Source organism: Coregonus lavaretus, assembly GCF_964263955.1.
Source record: "Coregonus lavaretus genome assembly, chromosome: 15".
In the NCBI taxonomy this organism is placed as follows: Eukaryota; Metazoa; Chordata; class Actinopteri; order Salmoniformes; family Salmonidae; genus Coregonus; species Coregonus lavaretus.
The window spans coordinates 40,860,727-40,886,026 of record NC_140002.1 but is presented as its reverse complement, the minus strand read 5'-3'; the positions used below and the strand labels follow the sequence as shown (position 1 = coordinate 40,886,026).

Here is a 25,300-nt window from a genome sequence, read left to right as displayed (position 1 = left end):
CACTTGGGTAATTCAGAGTACAGTCTCTGTGTGTGTTTGTCTGCCTCTGCCTCAAGAGAAAGGATGTGCTCCTTTAGAACCTAATTTAGCATGCTTCATTTCCAGTGTCTCCATGCCAACCCCACTATGTCAACCAATGAAAGGGCTAGGAGAGTGGGGTGGGGGGTAGTCCGATTAATGAATAAGGGCCCCAACGTGCACACTCACCCATTTATGAACACCTAAATAGGATGATTTCTGTAATATTATTAATCTTACAATGCTTGGATGTATATTTCTAAATATGGCAGTTACCTGAAATTCACTCATGAATTGCATAATAGTCTAACAACTTTACCTGCACATTTTAAATACATAATATTTTGATGTGGTTATTATGTTAAGATTTTTTTTTTATAAATCCAGTTTTTGCAGTGAAGAAAAACTGAGTCAATCTTGCCTGATGGGTGTTGTCTCTGTCTGGGCACATTTTGCAGGCAACCCCCTCCCCCATCTCCATCCAAAAAGCAGCCAATCATTCTCTAATTCCTCATGTATTATCTGTATGTGGTTAAGCAGAGAGAAATTGGCTAATTAGTGTGCACCAGATGGATATTCTTGGCCATGTAGGAGTGTGCAAATTAGGTCACCCGTTCGCATGAGTTAAGAAGACTGCTGTTGAACAGCACTGTTAGCTAGTGTAAAAGCAATGTAACACCTGTGACAGTGGCATTTCATATATCACCCTAATAACTAACTGGATACACTGTATAATCTACATAATACAACAAAACATTAATATGGCCCATACATGTTGAATATTTACCCGGTTACAATATTTGACAAAATATTTAGGATTGAAGTATAAATATATAGGAATAACAATAGTAACATTAAACAAATTCGTAAACGTATATGATTTATTCTTACATTTGTATAAAAAACATGCAGGATTAACAATAACATTTGAATTACCACTGTTCATATAAAAATACCAAATGTATATATATTTAAAATGCATAAAAAGGGATTGTTTCCTTGGTACACATATGGAAAATACTTGAAGTGTGTCCATATTATGTAGTCACACATGACCGAGCATGAGGGTTCCTGCTTGAAATGTCAACTGGTCACAGAGAGCTAGTCCCCTTCATAACACTGTCAGAGAAGGACCTTGGTCTCGTGTGCACTCCCCCAATAACCTCATTGACCATGCAACTACTTGCTACCTATGAGCTCACAGTGAGTGAGGGAGCTGTTTCAGTATCATTGTGTCTTAAAAGGATAATTAATTTTTGATCACAGTAATTAAAAATACATCACTTAAGATAACTGGGTCAAATAAGTAGAATCACATTTTCTTTTCTATTTTGACTTCAATATAATCTCTCCAGAAAACTGGAGATTGCGTTGCTCTTTGGTTTAACACAAATGGCTGATTTGTATGTTCAACATGCACATACTACTGACACATTTTAATATATTTGTTAAACAAAAAGGAGCAGATACAATGAAACCAATATAAATTCATGTTCCATTATTTGTGACCCCAAAAAGTCATTTTAAAAGCAGTACGTATTATAGTACAACACAGGTCTTACAGCGACTGTGTAATAACTAAAAACAAACCAACTCTATGCTAAGGACACCAATGACATCCAATATCACATGATACTGTACAATAGGAGCAATGCAAGGCCTTCTAAAGCTTTCGGAAATTAATGAGCCCATTGATTGGGTAGGGAGCTGCACTCAGCCCACTGGTAGCCTGATATTACACAACCTGTCATAAGACGCGACTTACATAAAGGCACAATATACAATGCCATGTTCCATTAAGACATTTCATTTTAACTAGTATTTTAAGTGCCCTGGAATGTTTTTGCCAACTTATTTAGCTGTGTGGTACGCACGAAATGTACATACATGCACACAAATCGTCAACGCCTTCCACACCCTGTAAGTAGTCCTTTGCAGAGCCTTTAGGTTTCATTTACATGATTTACATACAATACAAATAAGTATGGCTTTGGTACATAGTGCTGAGAGAGGTACATTTCAAAACCTTCAAGTCTCCGGTGTTTCAGGACTTCCCATGTTGACCCCACGTTTCTAAGCAACAGTAAGGTACAAAAGACACCCATCAGTTATGTGCATCACCTTGGGTTTTCCAATGGAGGGCGATATAGTCCTCTCAGTCTGTGCAGATGCTAGACAGTCTCCGGAAGGTTTGGCAATGGAGAGAGGGAACGTTTGATAAAAACAAAAGAGGCTGTCCAGCTGGAAGGAAAACAGATGGAGAGCTTTGGTTGACCAATCAACTGCCAGCTCAACTTGGATGATGAAAAGGATGGGACAGTAACCTCTAGTACACTGTGAGCCTATCAGACTGCATAATACACCCCAGACAGCGACTCAGGGTCAGTAACGGTCCCGAAATATCATGAGGGTAAACCATGTGACTGTGCAAAAACAGCTCCTCTCCACACATAAAGCGATATGTATTAGAATCTTCTTAGATTGTCTTTTCCAAATGAACAAGCGGCACTGGGCACCTAATCCTCCTGAGGAAGTAATTCCCTGCCAGATTGTGAAGTATCAGATTACCGTCACATCAGTCCCGCTTGTTCAGGAGGAGAGAGTTGGGCTCACTAAAGCGAGACAGAAATGAAAGTGGTTGGAAAGGTAAAAACCAGGAGAGTATTGTGCTCAGGTCACAGATTCTCAATCCTGACCAGTCACATTGTTTTGTCTTTGAGGCAGCGATGGGACTAGAGGAAAGAATATTTCCTGTTGGTTTGTCATCTGAGAGTCTGTGGTCAGGATGTGGTTAAGATGTGGGGTAAGAGCAAGATGCTGACCATGGGGGGTTGTTTAGACCATGAAATGCATGTACCCTTCAGCCCCGGTGACGATGACGTCCATCCAGATGCGCATGGCCTCAGGGGAGGGAGACACCATGTAGTATACCCTGTCATGGGTCTTCACACTAAACGTCAGAGATGGGTTCGGGCTCTGTGAGGGAGGGAGGTGGGGTTGCAAAAGTGGGAGGAAAAATAAAAACAATGTCACTATAATTAAAGAAAAATTGTGTTTCTTAGCTTAAAATAAAGATACTTCGATACTGTAAATGTGTAAATCATTTGTACCTTACCTTGTGTGCATTCTTTAAATGGTCATAGTAAACCTCTTCTATGGCTTGGAAGTAGATTACCCCTTTCATCTTGGCTTCGTGTTTGTCTGGAACAGAGCACATAGCATTGGAATGACTATGTTTATGGGTGGTGAAACATAACTTCACTTGAATCAAAGCTCTTCCTAGATATCCAGAGTAAAGCAGCACAGCTTGATGATGATGTCATCACTGCTTTTCTTTCAGCGCTCTGATTGATCTACCACTTACAGCTGCAACAGACCGAGACAGAGAAGAGGGAGAAAGAGAGAGAATAGAAGGTACAATCACCTGCATAGTAGGCCAGGGTCCTGCGGCTCCGGTCAAAGACAAACCAACGTTTCTTCCAGGTCTTGATCTTACCACCCATCTTGACCAGGAACCCTCTGCAGGTTTTATCTGTGATGGCCAGGTGGTAGCAGTTGTCTGGGTTGTGTCCAGCTGCCTCAATGTGACCATGAAGGTCAAAGTCATCCTTCCTCTGAGGGAGGTAGCGTGTCATCGGCCGGGCCTGGGGACAAGGGTCAGGGGTCACAGGTGTCTAGTCTGTGTTGAGCCCATGGTTAAAAGCTACAATCAAGTTAAAGACCTGCTAGTCATTTTTATTTACAATGTATTGGATCTTGTCTATTTAAGGCCAGGCACCACACCCTAATAGGGTAATTTCCCCCCCTTATTCATATCACAATGATCTCTTACCAGTTGAATGTAGACACTGTTACAAAACCAATAACTATAGTTAACTGGTCTGTAACCTGATTTAAGATGTGCATCTATGTGAGAAATCAGCGCATGTGCCTAGGTGTTGAATGTAGATACCCAGGAGACAGCTACTTTACCTTAAATCCAGGGCCAGCTCTGTCCTGACCTCTTGGTCGGCCAGTTCAAGCAGATTACTATTTGTTCAGATGGTAACTAAATAAATATGTACAAAAAGGACAAATACCAAAGGCATGCCCAAACTAAAGACTCAAAGACAAACGAAAGAACTCATGACCACCAAACAAAACCAGCAGCCTCTTCTTCTTCTTCTTCTATGGTATATTGGCGATTGCACAATTTAATGTGCGGGATGGGAAACAGGATTCCCCAAAATGTAACAAAATACCCCTCCCAAAAAACTACCAAAAAATGTATAAATACACTAAACTAAATCAAACAACTTTTCTGTTAAAACAGATCTGATCCCTACACAGGCTCAAGGGGAACCTGGGTCATCCGGCGCCAGTACTTTTAATTTTATTTGTATTTTACCTTTATTTAACTAGGCAAGTCAGTTAAGAACAAATTCTTATTTACAATGACGGCCTACACCGGCCAAACCCGGACGACGCTGGGCCAATTGTGCGCCGCCCTATGGGACTCCCAATCACGGCCGGTTGTGATACAGCCTGGAATCGAACCAGGGGGTCTGTAGTGACGCCTCAAGCACTGAGATGCAGTGTCTTAGACCGCTGCGCTACTCGGGAGTCCCACTCGCCAGTACCCCTTACAAGTCTTCAGATGTAAAAGTCCCATAAACTTTTCTGCTGTAGCCACAATAATATCCAGTTTCTTAGACTTCTTTGAGACTTGAAGGGGTACTTGAATGCCACAAAAATCCACCTTTTTAACACACAGGGTATCTTTTGACTGGCAGCAAACATTTACTACAGGCTGTAGTGCATCCACTACCATATCTTCACTAGCATCACTTGTTTTCTCAACTATTTTAATCGCCTCCACATAGGAGCTCTAACCTTTTCCACCTCAATCTCCTTCACCCTTACAGGGCACTCCAGGAACTCGGGATCATGATCCCCACCACAATTGCAACACCGGAGTCCTTCTACACACCGTTCTTCAATATACTCTGTCTGTCTGCACACACTTGAAACATGGCCAAATCCTTTACAATTCTTACACTGCAATGGTTTGGGAACAGCGTATCTTACATAACTAAGCTTCACATGCGTAGGTATTTGCTCTTTATCAAAAAACGGACAGAATTTATTCTTTGCCAGCTGGGACACTGACTGACGATCACCCTAATTGGCGACACCTGATGTGTTTATCAACCAGGCTCAGCACCTGGCATGGAACTATATTTTACTATACATTTCCATCAATTGGACTACCCCTCCTAGCCTATCTAGTAATTTTAGAATCACCCAAGTTTGGTAGCCTATGCTGTTGGATGCAATACTTTCTGGACCTGGGCATGGTTGTTCATGTTACAATGTATCACTGATCAAACGTTCGCCTGAACCTTGCCATAAAAGGTCTGCGGCAAAGCAACCAGAAATGCCTATTTAGACCCAACCATGATCTCTTCAAAGTAAGTTAATACATATAGTCCAGTTTGTAACATTCTCTATGAAATGGGCTTTTAAATGGTGTATGATTTAATGTAGTGAGCTTTGAAATGATGGATTTATGTTCAGTTGAATGTGGTTAAAATCCATGAATTTCCGTTTGGTATGTTACAAATTTTGCAATTCGTGTGATATGCTACGAATCCAATTTGTTGTGCTTAAGATCCCGGAGTGCATCTTTAAGGTACCAAAAAGTAGATTAATAAATGTCATCGGAGCCTGTGTTGCCTCGCCCTAAATGACCATGCTTCTGAAATGATTGTTATTGTGATTCTTGGCCCATCCTTTTCTGGATCTCCCACCTGTGCCCTCTGTTTCTCACGGAGCTTCACCTCCCTCTCGATCATCTTCTGCCTCCTGCTGGTCTCCTCCTGCAGTCTCTTCTCCAGGTCCTCCCTCCTCCTCCGCTCCTCCTCCAGGGCCTGCCTGCGCACCTCCATCTCACGCTCCTACACACGTCACACAACGTTAGTTACAGCATCTCTCTCTCTCTCTCTCTCTCTCTCTCTCTCTCTCTCTCTCTCTCTCTCTCTCTCTCTCTCACACACACACACAGAGCAAAGAGGCTGGTAGAGATGGTTTGCTAATGAAGGCTTTATTACCCTGTGCTCAAGGAGTCGATTCTTATCAGCCTGGGCCTCTCGTAACAAACGTTCCATCTCTTCAATCTTTGCTACATTGGATGTGCTGGCACTGTGGGAAAAAGACAACCATAGACACACATCAAGGAAGAGGACACACTCTCACCAGAAAAGGACCGTCCATCCTGGAACCGATTAAGTGTGAGTGAAATTCCAGACTAGGGCCTTTACTATAAAGTTAACATAAACACTGCACTTCTGCACCAGTCATAAAACCCCATTCTGTACAACGTACCTGTTTTTCTGTCCCGTAAATACTATATAGACTGACCAAAAACACATTCACACACTTAAACAATGGTAACTCTCAAGGCTGTTGTGTGTGTACAGGATTAGTCATGTAGAAAAAACACCTCTTCTGCTTATAACACTGGCTGTGAGACAGCTGGACAACATATGGCGAAGCCACGTTGTTCATCATCCTCACCAACAAACATATACAGACATATAGATTGTACAGGACTATCACGATACACCAAACAATATCTGCAGAGATAGATATAAACATAGATTGACCATTGTAACAAGATATCCTGAAGATTTAGAATTAATCTAATAGTTTGGCTTGGCAGAGCATGACATCTAATGGAAAATCCCAAACAGTCTGCAGAACCATGTGTCTGTTGTCAAGTGTAACCAATGAGCATAATCAACTTTTGTCTGAGAGTTCAACTGATTTCATCTAAGTGATTATTTCGGACAAAAACTGCCATTAAACAGTAACACACAAGTTGCAACAACAAAGTATTTATATCCAAAAAGGATGCAACACAGTACTTTTGGTTTGAACAAACACAGCCTCCTCTCTATAATAGACAACCTGAGCAAGCACTGACACACACAAGCACACAAACAAGGTCTTTACTCACATTAGATTCAGCATCCTGGCACTATCCCAGCGACACAGTAACAGTACTGATGGGTTGGATCTCCACAATGCTCTAAGAGGTGGCTGGGCCCCTTCACTGAGAGCACAGATGTGTTTGTGACCTGACACTCCTGCACCAGCCTCAGCCACACCCCTCCCTCCCCCTCAGCCCTCCCTCTGGGGCGCTCACCCTGCCTCACTCCTGCACACCACGCTCAGCTTCACTTCTGGATACTTCAAAGACTCACAGAATTAGGAAAGAACCAAACACATGGAATGATGCTGAGTCACATCTCTCTAATACATAAGATGTCTCTTACGCGCCATGTCCCCAGCTCTCCTCTAGAACAAAACATGTTCTTTTCAACTAATGTCACATTGAGCTATCAATGATCCTGCTTGAACCACGGTCCTCTGTAAACAGTTCGCTCTCTCTCACCTGGAGATGTTGTCTGGGGAGCAGGCAGAGATGCTGGTCTCCATGCTGTCAGAGCTGTCCGCGCTGAGCGTGTCGAAGGCATGGCCGTTGTCTGTGTAGTGGAAGGGGTCCAGGAAGACGTTGGACTCTGAGACGGTCCTGCTACACAGGTCAACCAGTCTCTGTCTGTCCTCACTCATGTACAAGTGGCTGTGGCCTGCTGAGAGACAGATGGACACACAGACAGCCATACTCTTTCTAAAGCCTTTTATCAGATTAGATGGAAGATGTAAAAAAAGGTTTGTAGCTAGCATGCCGTGAGAAACAGTCAGTGGGTAGGGAGCGAGGCAGGGACTCCAGAGATGATAAGAGAAAAGGTGGAGAGACAGAGAGATAATAAGGTGCCTTTACTAGGCGCAAATAAACAAAGCCCCGAAAAACATTTTAAAAGAGAAAGTTTCCTTTCCTCCAACTAACATTTTCCTTCTAGACAATAGGTCATTAGAGGCATAATTTACTTACTAAGACAACCTAAAAGAGGTTTAAACTTGGAGCATACACAGATATCGTGTTCACAAAACCAGAAAACAGTGTTTTGGCTAACCTTTGAGCAGGCGTTGAGATTCCAGATCTCTGGGAGAGACAGAGAGGCCCCGGGGGATGGCACTACCACAGCTGGAGCTCTGGGACAGGGGCAGGTGGGACTGCAGAGTAGACAGACAGACACAACAGAGAGAGAGAGATCATGACCTGATAAGTGTTTCTCTAACCCATATCTCCAGTAATCAGATGAGGGGACTCTGGCATTCAATGGCATTAGCAATCAATTATTCAATTATGTGCAATGGGGAGGTTGGTCCCCCATGCTCACCTTAGAGGACAGGCTGCGGCCTAGTGTGGAGCTGCTGTAGTGACTGAGGGGCTGCTGGCTCCGCTTACGGAGAGTGTCACTGAGGTGGGAGGAGTTCTCCTTACTGCCCCGCCTCCTCTCCTCCAGAGAGCGGAAGTGCTGCAGAGACCACAACAGAAACAGAAACATATGGAAATTATAAAAGCTTTACATTCATTGAAAGTGGTGGTTTTAGAAGGCAACTTCCTCTGTTGTTAGGAATTCCAGTCACTGAAGGGCTCTTGGTACAGACACAGCTGCCCTCTGCTGGTCAGACATACAGCATGCACTGTGAGTAGTGTAGGAATTGTACATTATACCTCTTTCATGGCAACAGGGTTGTTAGGGAAGGCCTGCCCTCCAGTCACTTCAGCATACTTCCTCTCCAGAGAAGCCAGGTTCTCCCTCTCCTAGAGACACACAGACTGTCAGTCAAACAAAGGTGCAGGCATACAGATACAGTAATCAAAAACCTTCTTACCCTCTGAAGCATAAGGAGCAGGTTGTTCTTCTCTTTCAGGAAGCTGTCCTTCTCTCGCTGAGACTGCTGGGTAATCTGTGTAGACTGCTTCTTCAGGGTCAGGAGTCTCTCCTTGCGTGTGACAGTGCTACGCTGGTAATCTGCTATCTCTCGGAGTAGATGCTGGGTCTGACCCTCCTTCTCCTCGTCCTGACGACTCTCTCTCTCCAGCTGCTGGAACTCCAGGTCCTCAAACCACTTCCTCTTGGCCTCCAGTACCTCCACATCCTGACGGACAAAACACACATATACACACACACATCATATAAGATAGAGAATGCACTGGCTTTAAGTGGGTCAGTGTGTGGAGGATTCAAACTCACAGACAGACAAATACATTTACATTTTACAGACAAATAGACCACAATAATGAACTCCAATTATCCTGTAATGCCAGTTAAATGCATTAGCTAGATAACAACATACATACATCTACTCTCTGAGACAATACTTCAAGTCACTGCACTTTCCTTACTTGGCTATCTCTGTCTGAATCATAGGGGAGAGACCATCAAGTGAACCCAAGGACAAGAAGGGAGCTGTCTGAGTGAGGCAGGGGGGGATACGAGGACATCTATAAAAGGGAGGGCCAAAGAGGAGGATTTTATGTGCACCACAGAAATAGAACGCAAAAGAAGGGAGGGAAGTAGAAAGCAACATGTTAAAAGGAAGAAAGGCAGCCATATTAACTGAGGAGGATGAGGGACCAGCTAAGAGTTTGTTGCTGTGTCTTACTGACCCTGGAGAGATGCTCCTTAAGCTGCTCCTGAAGCGCCTCGGGACAGTTGTCCAGCTGGGTCCTCTGCTCAGAGACAAGCTCCGCCAGCCTCTCTACTTTTACCCTCTCAGCATCAAGCAGGGCTTTCTCCTGCATAGTCGTGGACACATATACACACACACACACACACACACACACACACACACACACACACACACACACAAACGCATAGGCACATAAGCACAGACACATGCATACACACACACACGCACTAAAACATATGCGCAAGTGCGCACGCATACATGCGCACACACACACAACAACAGAGAGAGGAACGAGTGTTAGTGAAAGGAGAGAAGGAACAAAGTGGAGGGAGGGAGAAGAAAAGAGAGGAAGGCCTGCTCTACTGTACTCAGACCTGTGGACTGGACTGTAGATTCCTCCTAGTCAGATTCTCACCACTGACCTCCCAACTCCCACACATACTCTGTCTCTCTGTCCATCTCTCCCCCTCACATTCCCTGTGTCTGAGAGCAATGGCATCCAACTCAGAGCTGAACAACGTCTGCTGCACCTACCTGGGACCTCTCTGTGAGGGCAGTCTTGTCAGTGCTGCCAATCTTCTCATTGAGTTGGTCCAGTACCTCCTTCTCCCTCTGTAGCAGGGCCATCTCAGAGACCTCCTCCCCCTCCAGTAGAGCCCGCTCTACCTCCATCTGCACACCACACACACGCACAGGTAACATTATCCCACTGACTGATGCAGCTTTAAATGACGATGATCCATAACTCTAGATAATTAGCTCCCAAAAGCCAGATACCAGCACTAACCCCCACTAGTGTCATTACCCAGGAACAACTGTAAACATTCATTTCCTAACTCCACAAAGAATTCCAACTCATAAACACACACACATGTCAACACTAACTAACACGCACACACACATCAAACACCCAGCATGCGTGCAGCTCCGTTCACAATCACATGCTGTGTTCTGCTGTGCTGCATACCTCTCTGATGGACTCCTCCATCTGGTTGTCCAGGTCTTTGATCTTCTGCTCCACCTCCTCTATGTTGTTCAGCACCTGGATCCTCTCCTCCTCAATACGGCTCACTTCCTGTTTCAGATGCACATCCTCCGAACCATCATTAGTCCATGGGCCTACAAACTACTGCATCTATTCACAATGTGTGTTACTGTCAACACTGTGATGATGTCATGTCTAAATTATTATAAGGCCCACGGCAGGATCATGCCTCTTGTTTAAATCTATCCACGGTTGTACACAGAGGAATGGGAAATATTTGTTTTTATGTTTTCTTCACATCTTGTAATTCCTTCTCATTTGTTGCCATAGTACGTTGGTTAGATGGAGCTGCCTCAGATTGGTGTGAGCAATAGTGAGGTGGACTAATGCTCCTGCCATGTGTCTGTAATGCAGAGGAAACTGAAGTCCCTCAGCAGAACAGGGACTGGGTTACTAATACTCTACTATATCAGAAGGACTCTACTGTACAAGCCTTAGTCATCTCCTCTACCAGTCAGAGAGCACCCGCTCCTCTCATCAGCCCCTGATCTAATCCACATACTGTATCTGACACATCACAACCTCTACAATAGCTGATGCCTACTCCACCTCCACATAGGAGCCTAAAGTAGTGCTGGTCTATAGTGGTCTGAACCTCATGTGGCAGGCAGGCCGCAGTCCTACGATTTATGGGCTGTTTCACTGACGGTATTTGACTGAATGCTCCGCTGTTCCTCTGCCAGGTCTTAGGAATGTGAGATGGATGAAGAGAGTGGATTGGAAGGTTCAATAACGTGTGTCTTTAATGGGTCTCTATCTCAGCCGTAACAAATGATAGCGGTAATGTATTCTCTACATGCAATGAAATACAATACTAATCTGGTAGTCAGATAATAAAGTAGGCTCCAACAGATTTATTTTTCAAATAAAAGGTAGAATGATTATCTATTGAAATTGTATAAATATTAATATCAGCTACAAAGCAGGTACTGGGTATTGTAAGTACTGTAATATTAAGAAAACATCTGGAGAAATACTTTTCTCTTACACACCATATGCACACACGCACGCACACACAGACACACACACACACACACAGACACACACACACACATACACACAGTTAAGTAATTTCCTGCTCACCCTCCTTTCAGAGAGTTTGAGCGACTTAGGGCTATAACTGAACTATTCCCCAGAGAACTCCTCCATTAAAACCAAACACAGCATTAAGTCATTACTGCTCTAGAGTGGAAAAAATGCCACAGTTTTACAGCAATAATATAACTCTAATAGTTGCACTGGGACTGAAACTGGGACTGGGGTTAGGTGCAGAGTCAGACTAAGCTCCTCGTGAAAGACAGGGGAACCAGTGGATGTGTACTTTGTGTTTAAATAACCCCTACAGTGAAAGTTACGTACTCCTGAGTGGCGCAGTGGTCTAAGGCACTGCATCGCAGTGCTAACTGTGCCACTAGAGATCCTGGTTCGAATCCAGGCTCTGTCGCGACCGGGAGACTCATGGGCGGCGCACAATTGGCCCAGCGTCGTCCAGGGTAGGGGAGGGAATGGCCGGCAGGGATGTAGCTCAGTTGATAGAGCATGGCGTTTGCAACGCCAGGGTTGTGGGTTCGATTCCCACGGGGGGCCAGTATAAAAATATATATATATATGTATTCACTAACTGTAAGTTGCTCTGGATAAGAGCGTCTGCTAAATGAATAAAATGTAAATGTAAAGTATAGGAGATGTAAGGAAGACTCCTTATATCTTCAGCAACACTGATGCATACCTCAACCCCCACAGGGCTACATCGTTTCCACTACCTCATGTACTCACATACCCTCTAATGCTGGGGTGTCAAATATACGGCCTGCAGGCCGATTCGGCCCGCGAGGGGGTCCAATCCGGCCAACGGGAGGTTTGAGTAAAAATAAAAATGTATACAGTGCATTCGGAAAGTATTCAGACCCCTTGACTTTTTCCACATTTTGTTTCGTTAAAGCCTTATTCTAAAATTGATTAAATTGTTTTTTTCCCTCATCGATTTTTTGCTAATTTATAAACAATAAAAAACGGAAATATCACATTTAAATAAGTATTCAGACCATTTACTCAGTACTTTGTTGAAGCACCTTTGGCAGCGATTACAGCCTTGAGTCTTCTTGGGTATGACGCTACAAGCTTGTTACACCTGTATTTGGGGAGTTTCTTCAATTCTTCTCTGCAGATCCTCTTAAGCTCTGTCAGGTTGGATGGGGAGCGTCGCTGAACAGCTATTTTCAGGTCTCTCCAGAGATGTTCGATCGGGTTCAAGTCTGGGCTCTGGCTGGGCCACTCAAGGACATTCAGAGACTTGTCCCGAAGCCACTCCTGCGTTGTCTTGGCTGTCGTTGTCCTGTTGGAAGATGAACCTTCGCCCCAGTATGAGATCCTGAGAGCTCTGGAGCTGGTTTTCATCAAGGATCTCTCTGTACTTTGCTCTGTTCATTTTTCCCTCGATCCTGACTAGTCTCCCGGTCCCTGACGCTGAAAAACATCCCCACAGCATGATGGTGCCAGGTTTCCTCCAGACGTGACGCTTTGCATTCAGGCCAAAGAGTTCAATCTTGGTTTCATCAGACCAGAGAATCTTGTTTCTCATGGTCTGAGAGTCCTTTAGGTGCCTTTTGGCAAACTCCAAGTGGCAAACTCCATGTGCCTTTTACTGAGAAGTGGCTTCCGTTTGGCCACTCTACCATAAAGGCCTGATTGGTGGAGTGCTGCAGAGATGGTTGTCCTTCTGGAAGGTTCTCCCATCTCCACAGAGGAACTCTGGAGCTCTGTCAGAGTGGCGATCGGGTTCTTGGTCACTTCCCTGACCAAGGCCCTTCTCCCCCGATTGCTCAGTTTGGCCGGGCGGACAGCTCCACGAAGAGTCTTGGTGGTTCCAAACTTCTTCCATTTAAGAATGATGGAGGCCACTGTGTTCTTGGGGACCTTCAATGCTGCAGAATTTTTTGGTACCCTTCCCCAGATCTGTGCCTTGACACAATCCTGTCTCGGAGCTCTACGGACAATTCCTTCGACCTCATGGCTTGGTTTTTGCTCTGACATGCACTGTCATATATAGACAGGTGTGTGCTTTTCCAAATCATGTCCAATCAATTGAATTTACCATAAGTGGACTCCAATCAAGTTGTAGAAACATCTCAAGGATGAACAATGGAAACAGGCTGCACCTGGGTTCAATTTCGAGGCTCATAGCAAAGAGTCTGAATACTTATGTAAATAAGGTATTTCAGTTTTTTTATTAGTAATATATTAGCAAAAAAAATTTAAAACATGTTTTCACTTTGTCATTATGGGGTATTGTGTGTAGATTGATGAGGATTTTTATTTATTTAATCAATTTTAGAATAAGGCTGTAACGTAACAAAATGTGGAAAAAGTCAAGATGTCTGAATACTTTCCGAATGCACTGTATATATACAACGAACTCAATGTACACTATATATACAAAAGTATGTGGACACCCCTTCAAATTAGTAGATTTGGCTATTTCAGCCACACCCGTTGCTGACAGATGTATAAAATCGAGCACACAGCCATGCAATCTCCATAGACAAACATTGGCAGTAGAATGGCCTTACTGGAGAGCTCAGTGACTTTCAAAGTGGCACCGTCATAGGATACACCTTCCAACAATAATAATAAAATAATAATAATAATATGCCATTTAGCAGACGCTTTTATCCAAAGCGACTTACAGTCATGCGTGCATACATTTTTGTGTATGGGTGGTCCCGGGGATCGAACCCACTACCTTGGCGTTACAAGCGCCGTGCTCTACCAGTTGAGCTACAGAGGACCCCAGTTGGGCAATTAGAACAAGTCAGTTCGTCAAATTCCTGCCCTGCTAGAGCTGCCCCGTTCAACTGTAAGTGCTGTTATTGTGAAGTGGAAACGTGCAGGAGCAACCACGGCTCAGCCGTGAAGTGGTAGGCCACACAAGCTCACAGAACGGGACCGGCGAGTGCTGAAGCGCGTAGCAACACTCACTACCGAATTCCAAACTGTCTCTGGAAGCAACATCAGCACAAGAACCCATGAAATGGGTTTCCATGGCCGAGCAGCCGCACACAAGCCTAAGATCACCATGCACAATGCAAACGTCGGCTGGAGTGGTGTAAAGCTTGCCGCCATTGGACTCTGGAGCAGTGGAAATGCGTTCTCTGGAGTGATGAATCATGCTTCAGCATCTGGTAGTCCGACGGATGAATCTGGGTTTGGCGGATGCCACGAGAATGCTACCTGCCCCAATGCATAGTGCCAACCATGGGCGGTGTGTTCAATAGGGCGATATGGGCGACGCACTGCCAAACGGGAAAAGGAAGGGATTTTTTTTCTAATCAATTATATCATGGCAACAGTAGTTCAGTGTTCACGTCTGATCTGCCAGCCACTAAATGTCCAATCAGGCTAAAGTCGTGCTTCAAATGTCCCCGCCCGTTTTGGGGCGATTTCAGTCAGGTTGAAAATCGCCCAGAAGTCTCTCATAGCCTCTAATGTAAAATATTTTTTTTTCAAATTTCTGAGCTTTCAATACATTCTCTATGGGTGTCTGAGGGCTTGCACTTACGCGCTTTCGTCATACGTAACGTAACGTAACCATGAACGGCAGACAGCAACGCTTGGACAGCGACTGGTGTAACCGACATGCACCATCTTTCAGAAAAGATTAAGAAAAATGAGCTGTCAAAGACCCACATTGATAGCTGTTTGAGATTGTCTGCTTTGGTGAGAGTGAATATTGCCACTCAACTGGATGAGGGATACAGGCTAGCTGTCCGCCGCCACAACGATGAGGTTAGCAACAGCAGAGTCGTGAACACTGTCTACGAGAATCGAGACGACCTCATAGAATGTTTTGAAGCCATCCGGACGGGTTCATTGGGTTCATTTGACCAGCCCACCGTACCAGAAGCTACAGAATAAGGACATCGATGCTGTCTTTATCAAACGTGCCCTCGACAGCTTCGCAAGCAGTGTGCAGGCCATAAGGTAAGATAGAGATTAAACAATATCATTCGATCTTTCTCAAAGCAGAGCTTTATTTGAAAATGTATGCATGAAAGGAGACTGCATTTGTGTTTGAAATTACATTATTGTCATTATATATGGCCAGTGGTGTAATCTATCTTATTTTATATACTATGTGTACTGTACAGTGGTGCTCATAAGTGTATGAACACATTCTAAAGCTGACTAAAAAGAGGAATACAAAAATAAAAAAATCATCTTTTGGAAATTGATCTTAATGACTTAATTAAAAAAGTTGGAAAATCCAACCTTTAAGGACACCAATTTTCTTTTCTTTTTTATTCCTCTTTTTAGTCAACTTTAGCATGGGATCATAAGCTTATGAGCACCACTGTATACTGTGCTGAACATCCAGGCTATGTGAGACACAAAGGCTAACTTAAACACTAAAGACTTTATGCATCCCTGCCCATTTTAAGTGGAACTGAAGTATTTGTACTATACATGGATACATTGCATATACCTGTGCATCACATAGACAACAATACTGTACAAAGCCAACAAACACATTGGTCTGTTTGCCTTCAGGGACTCCTCTCAACAGCAGCTGCAAGAAGCAACAGGAGCCAAAAGACCCAGAACAGCTTTGAGAGAAGAGGAGAAGCAGAGGCTGTCTGAAGAGGTCTGCAACACCATCCTGGATCACACCAAAGAAAGGTTCTCTTTCTCTGGCCACCTTGTGAGTGCTACCTTACTGCAAGCAGACATGTTTGAAAGGTACTGCCATTCAAAAAAATAAAAAATCTGTTCATGTTCATTTTTACAAATCTATACAATTGGCCAGAATATGGTTGTTCATATTTACAAATCTATACAATTGGCCAGAATATGGTTGTTCATTTTTACAAAGCCATACATATTGTTTATGCAGTGTTGAGGAATGTGAAAGAACACCCTTGATTATTTTTACTGTGATAACTTATTTTGCTTTTGTAAGCCAACACTTTTGAGATCAGTCAATAAATGCTTCTGGTATTGACTTATATGCTGCCCCTGTCTTCATGTTGTTGCTGGACATATCTTTTTAAAAATGTGTGTAGGTCACCTAAATCATCAGAAAAATTGCCCCTCCTGAGAATTTTTTCAGGAGCCGCCACTGGTGCCAACTGTAACATTTGGTGGAGGAGGAATAATGGTCTGGGGCTGTTTTTCATGGTTCGGGCTAGGCCCCTTAGTTCCAGTGAAGGGAAATCTTACCGCAATAGCATACAATGACATTCTAGACGATTCTGTGCTTCCAACTTTGTGGCAACAGTTTGGGGAAGGCCCTTTCCTGTTTCAGCATCACAATACCCACGTGCACAAAGTGAGGTCCATACAGAAATGGTTTGTCAAGATCGGTGTGGAAGAACTTGACTGGCCTGCATTGAGCCCTGACCTCAACCCCATTGAATATCTTTGGGATGAATTGGAACGCTGACTACGAGCCAGGGCTAATTGCCCAACATCAGTGCCCGATCTCACTAATGCTGTTGTGGCTGAATGGAAGCAAGTCCCTGCAGAAATGTTCCAAGAAGAGTTGAGGCTGTTATAGCAGCAAAGAGGGGACCAACTCCATATTAATGCCCACGATTATGGAATGAGATGTTCGACGAGCAGGCATACACATACTTTTCATGATGTAGTGTTTTTTTAAATAACTAAAAACTAATCTAAACTGTGTAGAAATGATAACGGACCTACATTTATATAGTTTCTTGACTGTGTCAAGCTCGCTAAAAGTCAACGAAAATAAAGCTACACAGTCAGGGAGCATTGAAAGAGGACTAACTTTTGGTACATTTGACGGCGAGATAATATTCTGAACGGACCTCCGGACCTCGTTGAAGACCGAATGTGGCCCCCAGGGCAAAATTAATTTGACACCTCTGCTGTAATGCATGTACAGTTGAAGTCGGAAGTTTACATACACTTAGGTTGCAGTCATTAAAACTTGTTTTTCAATCACTCCACAAGTTTCTTGTTAACAAACTATAGTTTTGGCAAGTCGGTTAGGACATCTACTTTGTGCATGACACAAGTAATTTTTCCAACAATTGTTTACAGACAGATTATTTCACTTATAATTCACTGTATCACAATTCCAGTGGGTCAGAAGTTTACATACACTAAGTATGTAAACTGCCTTGAAACAGCTTGGAAAATTCCAGAAAATGATGTCATTGCTTTAGAAGCTTTGAATAGACTAATTTACATCATTTGAGTCAATTGGAGGTGTACCTGTGGATGTATTTCATGGCCTACCTTCAAACTCAGTGCCTCTTTGCTTGACATCATGGGAAAATCAAAATAAATCAGCCAAGACCTCAGAAAATAAATTGTAGACCTCCACAAGTCTGGTTCATCCTTGGGAGCAATTTCCAAACGCCTGAAGGTACCCCATTCATCTGTACAAACAATAGTACGCAAGTATAAACACCATGGGACCACGCAGCTGTCATACCGCTTAGGAAGGAGACGCGTTCTGTCTCCTAGAGATTAACGTACTTTGGTGCGAAAAGTGCAAATCAATCCCAGAACAACAGCAAAGGACCTTGTGAAGATGCTGGAGGAAACAGGTACAAAAGTATCTATATCCACAGTAAAACGAGTCCTATATCGACATAACCTGAAAGGCCGCTCAGCAAGGAAGAAGCCACTGCTCCAAAACTGCCATAAAAAAGCCAGACTACAGTTTACAGTTGCACATGGGGACAAAGATGGTACTTTTTGGAGAAATGTCCTCTGGTCTGATGAAACAAAAATAGAACTGTTTGGCCATAATGACCATCGTTATGTTTGGAGGAAAAAGGGGAACGCTTGCAAGCCGAAGAACACCATCCCAACCGTGAAGCACAGGGGTGGCAGCATCATGCTGTGGGGGTGCTTTGCTGCAGGAGGGACTGGTGCACTTCACAAAATAGATGGCATCATGAGGAAGGAAAATGATGTGGATATATTGAAGCAACATCTCAAGACATCAGTCAGGAAGTTAAAGCTTGGTCGCAAATGGGTCTTCCAAATGGACAATGACCCCAAGCATACTTCCAAAGTTGTGGCAAAATGGCTTAAGGACAACAAAGTCAAGATATTGGAGTGGCCATCAAATCAAATCAAATCAAATCAAATGTTATTGGTCACATGCGCCGAATACAACAGGTGCAGACATTACAGTGAAATGCTTACTTACAGCCCTTAACCAACAGTGCATTCATTTTTAACAAAAAAAGTAAAAAAGCCCTGACCTCAATCCTATAGAACATTTGTGGGCAGAACTTAAAAAGCGTGTGCGAGCAAGGAGGCCTACAAACCTGACTCAGTTACACCAGCTCTGTCAGGAGGAATGGGCCAACATTCAGCCAACTTATTGTGGGAAGCTTGTGGAAGGCTACCTGAACCGTTTGACCCAAGTTAAACAATTTAAAGGCAATGCTACCAAATACTAATTGAGTGTATGTAAACGTCTGACCTACTGGGAATGTGATGAAAGAAATAAAAGCTGAAATAAATCATTCTCTCTACTATTATTCTGACATTTCACATTGTTAAAATAAAGTGGTGATCCTAACTGACCTAAGACAGGACATTTTTACTAGGATTAAATGTCAGGAATTGTGAAAAACTGAGTTTAAATGTATTTGGCTATGGTGTATGTAAACTTCCAACTTCAACTGTATTTACATTCACTCTGTCATAGATGAACACACACAGCTATGTCAGAAGGAGTTACTGTGTCATGCAGATGCTTTGATAAACCTCCCATACCTTGTTTCTTTTTATACTTTCCCCCACTTTTTCCATACACTTTTCACTGTGTGAGTGTGTGCACCCACATGTTTATCTGTGTATATTGAAGTGCTTGTTTGAGTGTTGAAAGGGTTAGAGAGGAAAGACCTCAGGACAACGTAAGACATGTCCCCCAGGCCTTACCTTGGCTCTGTGGTGAGGGGAGGGGGAGGGTGAGGGGCCACTGCTGCGCAGGCTGAGAGCAGGTGACTGAGACCTGGCATCCCTGGCCTCTCTGTGCCCGCTGTGACGGCGCTCGCGGACCTGCCGCTCCTCTGCCAACTGGTACTCCTCGGCTTTGGTGCCAAAGCCGTTCTCCGGGGCAGTGCCACTGATGCTGCCAGGGGAGTCGGAGAAAACTGACTCATCATCGGACACCTGCAACTTCTCCAGCTCCTTGTTGATCTTCTGCAGGTCGGAGACGGCCGAGCCACTCTGGTCCCGCTCCACACGGCCCAGCTCAGTACACAGGCTCAGGATGGTCTCCAGCCGTTGGTGCTCCTACACACAGACGGGGAGAAACCAATGGTCAACACAGTCACACATACAGCCAATTTACCATTCAGATTGTGATATTGGGATCCAAATATTTCGTAGATGGGTATTTTCATCTATTTACAGAGTATTTTGTCAACACAATGTAATCATGTGATCACCCATAAGCACGATCAAACAACCTATAAAAACGACCAATAAAAACACATTAAAACCAGAGAAATCTATTTAAATTTAATCCAGTGATTTTCTGAGGAACATAAAGTTCAAAGGAGTTTTAACCAGTCTGACCAACTGGTTCATGGCGTACCAGTCTGAATGGCTTCCATCTCTTTACAGCAGAAGTGTGTCAATTAAACAGGGAGCTTGTGAAACATGGTGAGAACTAGTCAGAAAATCCAATTAGCCTTCTCAAGTAACAGAAGCTGAAATCAAAGCCCTATAAACACTTTCATGTTTTCCTAACAGTCCCTAGTAAAGAGACTGGAGACCAGATGAACTGGCAGAATGAAACCAGGTGTCTCAGTCACACAATCAGAGCCTTCTAGATTAAACTCTAGACTGAAGAATAAAAGCAGGGTATTATCATGGCAGAATAATAATGAATATGAGTAACATTATTGTTCTAATGGAGAGGACAAACGTGTTATTCTCACCAGCCTCTGCACCTCCTGTTCTCTGAGCCTCTCGTCTCTCTGGTGCATGTGGTAGTCTCTCAGCTCCTCCTTCCCATTCAGAGAGCTGATGCTGCCCCTCCTCGATCCCGGCCCCAGTCCCCCCTTCCCAAAGGACAGCCTCCTCTCCCCCAGGCCCAGGTCCAGGCAGGGTGAGGAGCCCTGCAGGCCCCCTCCCTCCAGCTCACAGCCCAGAGAGGCCAGGCTGGCCCGGCGTGGAGTACCCGGTACACTGGCTGTGGCTGGCACTGTCACGTCTGGCGGCCGCTCCACAGTAAACAGGCTTCGCCTCGACTTGGAGGAGAGGGAAACAGAAACCTTCTCCCCTCTGTGGGAGCCCATGGAGCGGCGTGGTGGCAGGGACAGGGCTGGGGAGTCAGCCGACCGATGGAGGCGGGGTAGAGAGCGGCTGTGGGTAGAGCCCAGGCCGTTGAGTGACCCTGTAGAGTACTTCCTCTGACGTGGTGCAGGGTCCATACCATTGTCCACGTTCCGGCCCTGGGCGTAGAGCCTGCGGCCTAGACGAGGGCTGGAGGGCATGCTGGCCGCCCCGCTGTGGCCCCGAGGAGGGCGGGGGGCAGGCTCCCCATAGGAAGAGGAACCATTCCACATGGACAGCAGAGAACTGGCTACAGGGGGGCGGCGACCATCAGAGGAGTTAGAGAGGAGCAGGCTGTCCTGTGATTGGTGGCGTGAGCAGGTGTATGGTGAGTTGGGGCTGAGAGATCGCTCGCCCTGGCGAGGGGAGGGGGGCATGCTGCTGCTGGTCATGTAGGGGAGGCCTCTGGAGGAGAGGGGGCGCTCAGCGCTCCCGTGGGCCGTGGGGGACAGGGGGCTGGGAGGGGGCAGGCTGAGGTAGGTGCGGGTAGATTCTGCACTGGCCCTCAGGCTAGCCTCTAGAGCACTCTTCCTGCGCTGCAGAGTCTCCATCAAGTCATGCAGCTCTGCCTTCGAACGGGAGCCTCTCATCATGGTACCACCCACTGAGCCACCATTGCTGTGCTCAATCTTCACACAGTCTGTGGAAACATCAGAAGAATAGAACTCCCATTAATGTGGATATATGATCCTTTCTTGGAGCACCCTTATAAACACACCCTACTTCAAGCCCAACACCTCAGCTAAGAGAGACTGAGGCAATCAGACTGAGTGGTATCTAATAACCAAACAGTGATCAGCTCCTGCAGTGTGCTGACTAAGGCGGGAGAAACCAGCGAAGAACCCCTCTCAGACGGTTCTGGGCCCAACACAAACACAGAGTTCATGGTTAAGGAAAGCTTCATCTAAAAATGGAAAAATGCTGGCAGAGCAAGACGGGCCAGAATGCCTTTGTACTTTCTAGCACTGAGGGACAGCCTGGACCCTGAGCACCTCTGTCAGCACACCCCTTCCTCCCACAGACCCGGCCCCTGTGGCCCAGCATGCAATGCGCGGGTGCTGCTCTGAGACCAACTGGGCTGGCTGACCTCAGACTCTGTTTATCTGCACTTGTATGGTGTCATTTGTTTTTCTCAGCGGATAAACTCACACTGCATAGCAGAGGATGTGGTGGTCTTCCATTTATTTATACCTTACATGGGCAGTTTGACCAAAGTACTTTGGCAGTGTACATAATCATTTAGCTGAAGAGTATAACTACAGTGTCAGAGTAGAGTAGAACAGAGCATGACCCTTGCCCCCCAGCAGACAGAGAGACTGACAAATAGACAGAGAACAAGCACATTCTGATCTCTGAGAACCCCTTCCATACAACACATCAATCTCAGTGACACCTTGGCACATCTGGAGGTTCCTCATGCAAGGGGATAAACAGGGGAGAATGACAGTAGGTATAGGGGAAGTAGAGAAATGGGGTAAGAGGCTAGCACAAGGAAAGGAGAAATGGTTGTGTGTTGTCTTCATGGTTGTGGAGAGAGAGAGAGAGAGAGAGAGAGAGAGAGAGAGAGAGAGAGAGAGAGAGAGAGAGAGAGAGAGAGAGAGAGAGAGAGAGAGAGAGAGAGAGAGAGAGAGAGAGAGAGAGTGGTTCCTACCTGAGCCATAGCCCATTGTGGTGACAGGACTCTTCTGGGGCAGCATGCTCTTCATTCAACTGGCCTCCTCTGGGTGGTTAAAGTGGAAGAAGTAGGATTTACCTAGACAGCGTCTACCCTGGGAAAACAATAAACACAGTTAGAACTACACTCTCTCACAAATGCACACACATTCAAGAGAGTACTTTGTATAATATGTTGAACACAGCCATGCACACACACACACACACAGACACAGACACACACACACAGTATTGACTACATGGTTATGTAAAAATGTACTCATTCCCAGAGCTTTCCATTAATATAATTTAAAAACTAAAATCAACTCCCCTACCCGCGAATACACACACACACACGCACGCACACACACACACACAGCATAATGCACACAAGGTAATGCTTCTTGGAGCAGAGCTTTCCGCCGATTACATCAATGTCCAAATAAAACACATTGTTATAGAGCACACTACAAAATACCCTCTGTTCTCCAACACTGTCTGGAGTTGAGCAGCTAAATGAGAAAACCTTACAGAGTAGGAATACAGTAGTCTGGCTGACGCCAAACTCAAAGTCCTTCTGACTTCAGAGTCTGGAAAGGCTCTTTTGATGTTGACAGCACGATGTGTCGATTATGAAGGGGGCTGTGCATTTTTACTGATTGGTTCTCCTCTGTGTCTATCTCACCCACTTGGACAGCCACACACAGCCCCCGAGCACCGCCCCCTTCCAATACAACTTTTGGATTTTCTTATCCAAACAACGTGAGGTCTCAACCCCCCAGGAAAAGAAAAAGTCTGAGAAAACCAATCAATGCTCAGCTAGAAATAAGTACAACTCTGTGTGAATATTGCATTTACAACGGCCTCCTGTCCAGACCAGTGTGTCAGATCCATCTCTGACCACATGAGTCGAGTCGAGTCAGCCTGGCTAGGAAAACAGATCCCAGGGAAAGAATTCAGGCTTCAGCATTAATGATATCTGAGATGGAAACAAAGTTCACCTCACTTTTGTGGGCAAACAAAGGATGGGTGAGAATGCTGCTCTTTGTCCCTGAATCAATATGCTATTTACCCTTTATCTATGTCATTGAGCTGAGCTGTCTGGTACACACTTTGATGATTTCAGCAATATTTACTCTCTGAGACTGGGACTCTGACAGAGATATACAACTCCCCTCCCCCAAACACACACAAGCACGCACAGATGTACGCACGCACAAGTCTTTGGGTCTGATAATCCAAGGTTTCCTGCTCCGCCAGGCTGATGGCTACCTTGCTGGTTGGCTAGAGGAGGTTCTTCAGAAAGTGGGGGATCCTTTTATACAGTCAGCTACAACCCACAATCCATCAGCGTGATTTCACCCTGCTCTGGCCACCTAAAACAGCTTTAGGGGGCTTTTAAACCGCCACAACAGAGCAGCAAGGCAGAGCAGAGCAAAAAAACTGATATAGAGGATTTCTTTCTTCAGGGAATCCCAATTCACATAGGATGCCTCCTACACATGTGGGTTCTACTCAATGTGTGTGTGTGTGTGTGTGTGTGTGTGTGTGTGTGTGTGTGTGTGTGTGTGTGTGTGTGTTATATGACTAGCCTTACAGTGGAACTAGGCTTACATGTGTAATGATATGGTGGGCTGTATATTACTAACTGATAAGAGCTCTAATACGTTTTTCTAATAAAACATTTGTGCAACAACTTATTCCTCTATTAATAATCTGTCTACTACAGAGGATAGCGTTGTGGTACTGTACCTCATGTGACCAAACACCCGGGGCTCAGGGAATCACCCTCTCACAGCCTCTTAGCCCCTTCTGAGAATAGTACCCCTTTTTGTCTAATTGATTAACCACATAATGACATGGTTACGGCAGCAGATGTGTCATAATTAGGAGTCCAATCCTCAGCCAGCTCGATTTCTCTTTAAACTCTGCATGAATCTCTGTTATCTCCCAATCATATCACAAAACAGTACACACAAGTGATCAAGTTATAGGCATATTCTTCGCAATAAGTAGGCCTATTAGTCTACTACAATAAAAAAAAATGCGATGGAGTAGGCTATCAAACCACTTCGGGGAAACGGTGCGACCATATGAAAAGTATTTAAAGAAAGCGCACTCTGATTTTCCGAGCAATACAGCTGGAAAACATCCATTCATTTATTCTGAAAAATAAATTAAGAATATAGCCTATGTTGCCGGCAACTCTTTCACAAACGACAGGTAACCCAACGAAACCATGCCTATATTTGAACAATGAAACAAACTGGAGTTCGAGAAATATAAAACCGAAAGACTGGTTAAAAAAGTGATTCTCCTGAGAGACGAGGATAGAGACCGCGGCGCTGGATGAAACAGACCCGCATCTTTTCTGCCTCTTGCAGCAACCAATAGGTTTCTCCGAACTTTTGATAACTTCTGAGATTTCTTTGTTCAGAAGACGACAACTAACCTTTGTGTGCTGTCCCATTCAAACTGTTGAGCGCTGGTGATGGACGGAACTCCTCTGCCTCGGATTAGCATGACAAAGGGACGGAGACGCTGCCCGCTGCTACCTTGACTGAGTCCTCAGATACTCCTCCCAATTCTCAGACGAAGCCCCAAGCCCCGGGACTGCGCAGATCTGGTTGGCTGATTTTGGTGGTCGTACACGCGCTAAATGAGGGA

At 44.8% G+C, this 25,300-nt stretch overlaps 1 protein-coding gene across 8 annotated transcripts; it reads right to left on the bottom strand.

The window, feature by feature from the left end:
- Positions 1 to 881: 881 nt before the first annotated feature.
- Positions 882 to 25,300, bottom strand: LOC311142883 (pleckstrin homology-like domain family B member 2). Of its 8 annotated transcripts, none has more exons than XM_084178595.1 (17): positions 25,086 to 25,300; positions 22,632 to 22,749; positions 20,584 to 21,620; positions 19,577 to 19,933; positions 10,571 to 10,696; positions 10,138 to 10,275; positions 9,581 to 9,709; positions 8,803 to 9,069; positions 8,642 to 8,731; positions 8,304 to 8,441; positions 8,037 to 8,136; positions 7,454 to 7,652; positions 6,108 to 6,198; positions 5,838 to 5,954; positions 3,443 to 3,662; positions 3,134 to 3,219; positions 882 to 2,994 (listed from the first exon to the last, which is right to left on the bottom strand). In XM_084178595.1, exons 2-17 carry the CDS (start codon positions 22,684 to 22,686, stop codon positions 2,854 to 2,856), a joined length of 3,291 nt encoding a protein of 1,096 aa, XP_084034721.1. In that variant the 5' UTR covers positions 22,687 to 22,749; positions 25,086 to 25,300; the 3' UTR covers positions 882 to 2,853. The 8 variants fall into 8 exon arrangements, with proteins under 8 accessions (XP_084034721.1, XP_084034719.1, XP_084034715.1 ...); XM_084178593.1 differs by having other exon boundaries at positions 5,808 to 5,954; positions 7,454 to 7,649; XM_084178589.1 differs by having other exon boundaries at positions 5,808 to 5,954; positions 25,086 to 25,299.